The sequence below is a fragment of the Dasypus novemcinctus genome, chromosome 10 (genome assembly GCF_030445035.2).
Source record: "Dasypus novemcinctus isolate mDasNov1 chromosome 10, mDasNov1.1.hap2, whole genome shotgun sequence".
Lineage (NCBI taxonomy): Eukaryota > Metazoa > Chordata > Mammalia > Cingulata > Dasypodidae > Dasypus > Dasypus novemcinctus.
In genome coordinates, this window is record NC_080682.1 from 100,754,702 (window position 1) to 100,757,592 (window position 2,891).

The following is a 2,891-nucleotide window of genomic DNA, read 5'->3' on the forward strand; positions in this document are numbered from 1 at the left end:
CTTTCATCCACTATCCTTCCTCCTATTTCCTCCATTATGCTGGGACTTGGGAGAGGTATTCAGACATAACAACTTATTGTAATTATCATTCTCATATCTTTCTCAGGAAAGAAAAAGTGCAGCAACCCTACCTTAACAGTCTATGCATCTCCAGCCCCTGGTGCAGACTTTTTAGAGAGTTGGTATTCAATTATCTTTTGCAAATGGATTAGTACATAAATGAAGAACTCACATGGTTGTTTAAGTAAGCTACATTCACATCAAAGAAAGAGTTGCACTATGGATAAAGAGATCTTTGAGGAGAATGTCTTATTTTTAATAAGAGGGATTGACCATGAGGTGGCAGAGGTCAAAAGAAAGAGTAGACAGACTACCTCAGTTAAAACCGTAACTTTTTTGTAAGTATAACTCTTTTTACTTTTTATCTTTATTTTTCTAATTATTTTTCTTTATTTTTAAAGTACCTTTAGATTACATAAGTGTTACATAAAAATTATAAGGGATTGCCATATGCTCCACTCCCTGTTCTTCCCACATTTCCTCAAATCAACAACATCCCTCATTAGTTTTACAGTTGATGAACACACATTGAAGCATTGTTACTAACCATGGATTAGTTTACATTATAGTTGACACTCTGTCCCACACAACCTTGTAGGTTCTGACAAAATATCAGTGGCCTGTATCTATCACTGCAGTGTCATGCAGGACAACTCCAATGTCATAAAAATGCCCTCAAAGTACACCTAGTCTTCCCTGTCCCACCCCTCAGAACCTCTGATAGCCACTGTCTCTATATCAATGATAAGGGTTCTTCCATTGCTAGAATAATAATGTCTATAAGTAGAATAATAATAATTCTACTTTAGTCCATTGTTCATTCTCCAATCTTAAGGATTTGGGGATGTCTATGCCCCCTCTGCTTCAACTCTAATTGAGAAGGGTTTTGATCTCATGTGGCAGATGGATGAAACTATCTTGCTTGCAGTTGCAGACACTCATGTTCTGCGGGAAGGGTTTGTCTTTCATCTCCTTGTTACTTCTCCTGGGAGAGTCCAATGAACTACAGCCATAACTTTTTAATAAGTAGAAATGTCTGACTTGAGACATGTAGCCCTGGAAGTCTGTGAGCATCCCATCACTAGGCATTTTAGGCAGAGGCTGGATACCTGCCTCAGACGAGAATTCCTGCCAGAGCAGGATTCCTGCCTCAGAGGTAATGTTGTTCCTCACTCAATTCCTGAGTGGATAGTTTACCAAATTCCCAGTGAAGATTCTCACAGTCTTCTTACATAAATGAACTTGGAAGGACCTTTGTGTCTTTAGGTGAGGTCACCAGGAGCATACTGGATCAATCCTCTGTCAAGTTCTGATGATAAGGAAGGTTTTGTGGTGACTCAGCAAAATAACCAGTTTGAGAACAAAGGCTATCAGTTGACTCAGATCCTGAAGTCATAAACAGACAAGTGGTTTTTGAGTTTGAGGACACAGTTTTTTTTTCCCCATTATCCTGGGAAATAACTAAACACGGAGACTTTGGAAGCCCTCTACTCCACATTATACCTTGGCTCCCACTTCAGAATTCAGGCTGTCCAACTCTTTCTCCACCTCTCCCACACTTTCCATTTACACATCCTTTCTCAGAAATAGTCCTAAGACTCGCTCACGAATCTGCTTGGTCTTGACACCATAGATGATGGGGTTGACCATGGGTGGGAAGAGCATGTAGAAATTGGCAAGAAGAATGTGGACATGGGGGGCAGCCCGGCGGGCTACACGGTGCATGACTGAGGAGATGACAGCTGGTGTGTAGAAGGCTAGAATAGCACCTATGTGAGATGCACAAGTCCCAAATGCCTTGTAGCGTGCCTCCTGAGAAGCAAGCTGTAAAACTGTCTGCAGAATAAAGATATAAGATAGGCTAACAAAGAGCAAGTCCCACACTGCAATAAACATGGCCACAGCAATGCCATAGATATTGTTGAAGCGTGTGTCTCCACAGGCAAGCCTTACTACAGCCATGTGCTCACAATAGCAATGAGCAATTGTTGGGCCCCGACAATAATGGAAGCGTCTGAGGAGAAAGGGGAGCGGAGTCATGAGTGTCACAGCCCGGAACACAGCAGCCATGCCAATCTTAGTGATAAGGGGCCCAGTCAGCACTGTGGTATAGTGCAGTGGCTTGCAGATGGCTACGTAGCGGTCAAAGGCCATGGCCACCAGGACTGCTGACTCCATGATGGAGAAGGAGTGGAGAAAGAACATCTGGACCAGGCAGGCATAGAAGTTGATTTCTCGATCCCTGAACCAGAATATGGCAAGCATTTTGGGCAGTGTTGTAGAAGACAGGATCAGATCGATGGCTGCCAACATGGCCAGGAAGAGGTACATGGGCTCATGGAGTGCTGTATCAGCCTGGATGATGAAGAGGAGGGTGCAGTTGCCCAGCACAGCTAGCGTATAGGCTGAGCAGAAAGGGATGGAGATCCAGATATGCAGGTGCTCCAGGCCTGGGATCCCAATCAAGAAGAATGCAGCTGGATGGGTTGAGGTGCTATTGGAGGCTAACATGGCTCTTGAAACCTCTCCTTGTCAATCTGAATAGCTTTTTTCTTTAATCACCTGTACACAGTTCTACTCTCTATGTAATCAAGGATTCAGGCTCTGATATTCAACATGGGACAATTAGTTCTTGTTCGCTTTCCTAAACCTTAACCAAAATAATTACTCTTCTTCATACACATAGATGAGTATATGCTTCCTGCTGTCAATAAAATTCTCAATGAATAGATAGAATATTAATCATTAATTGAACTGATATCATAAGACAGTTTTCATAAAGGAGCATAGAGGAGGTAGTGTCTTCATGTTCTTGGTGATCTCAGGACTAC

The 2,891-nt window shown here is 42.6% G+C and overlaps 1 protein-coding gene across 1 annotated transcript; it reads right to left on the reverse strand.

Moving 5' to 3' along the window:
* Positions 1 to 1,626: 1,626 nt before the first annotated feature.
* On the reverse strand, positions 1,627 to 2,571 carry LOC101415837 (olfactory receptor 52K1-like). Its single transcript, XM_004476945.1, has one exon. It carries the CDS (start codon positions 2,569 to 2,571, stop codon positions 1,627 to 1,629), a length of 945 nt encoding a protein of 314 aa, XP_004477002.1.
* Positions 2,572 to 2,891: the final 320 nt, after the last annotated feature.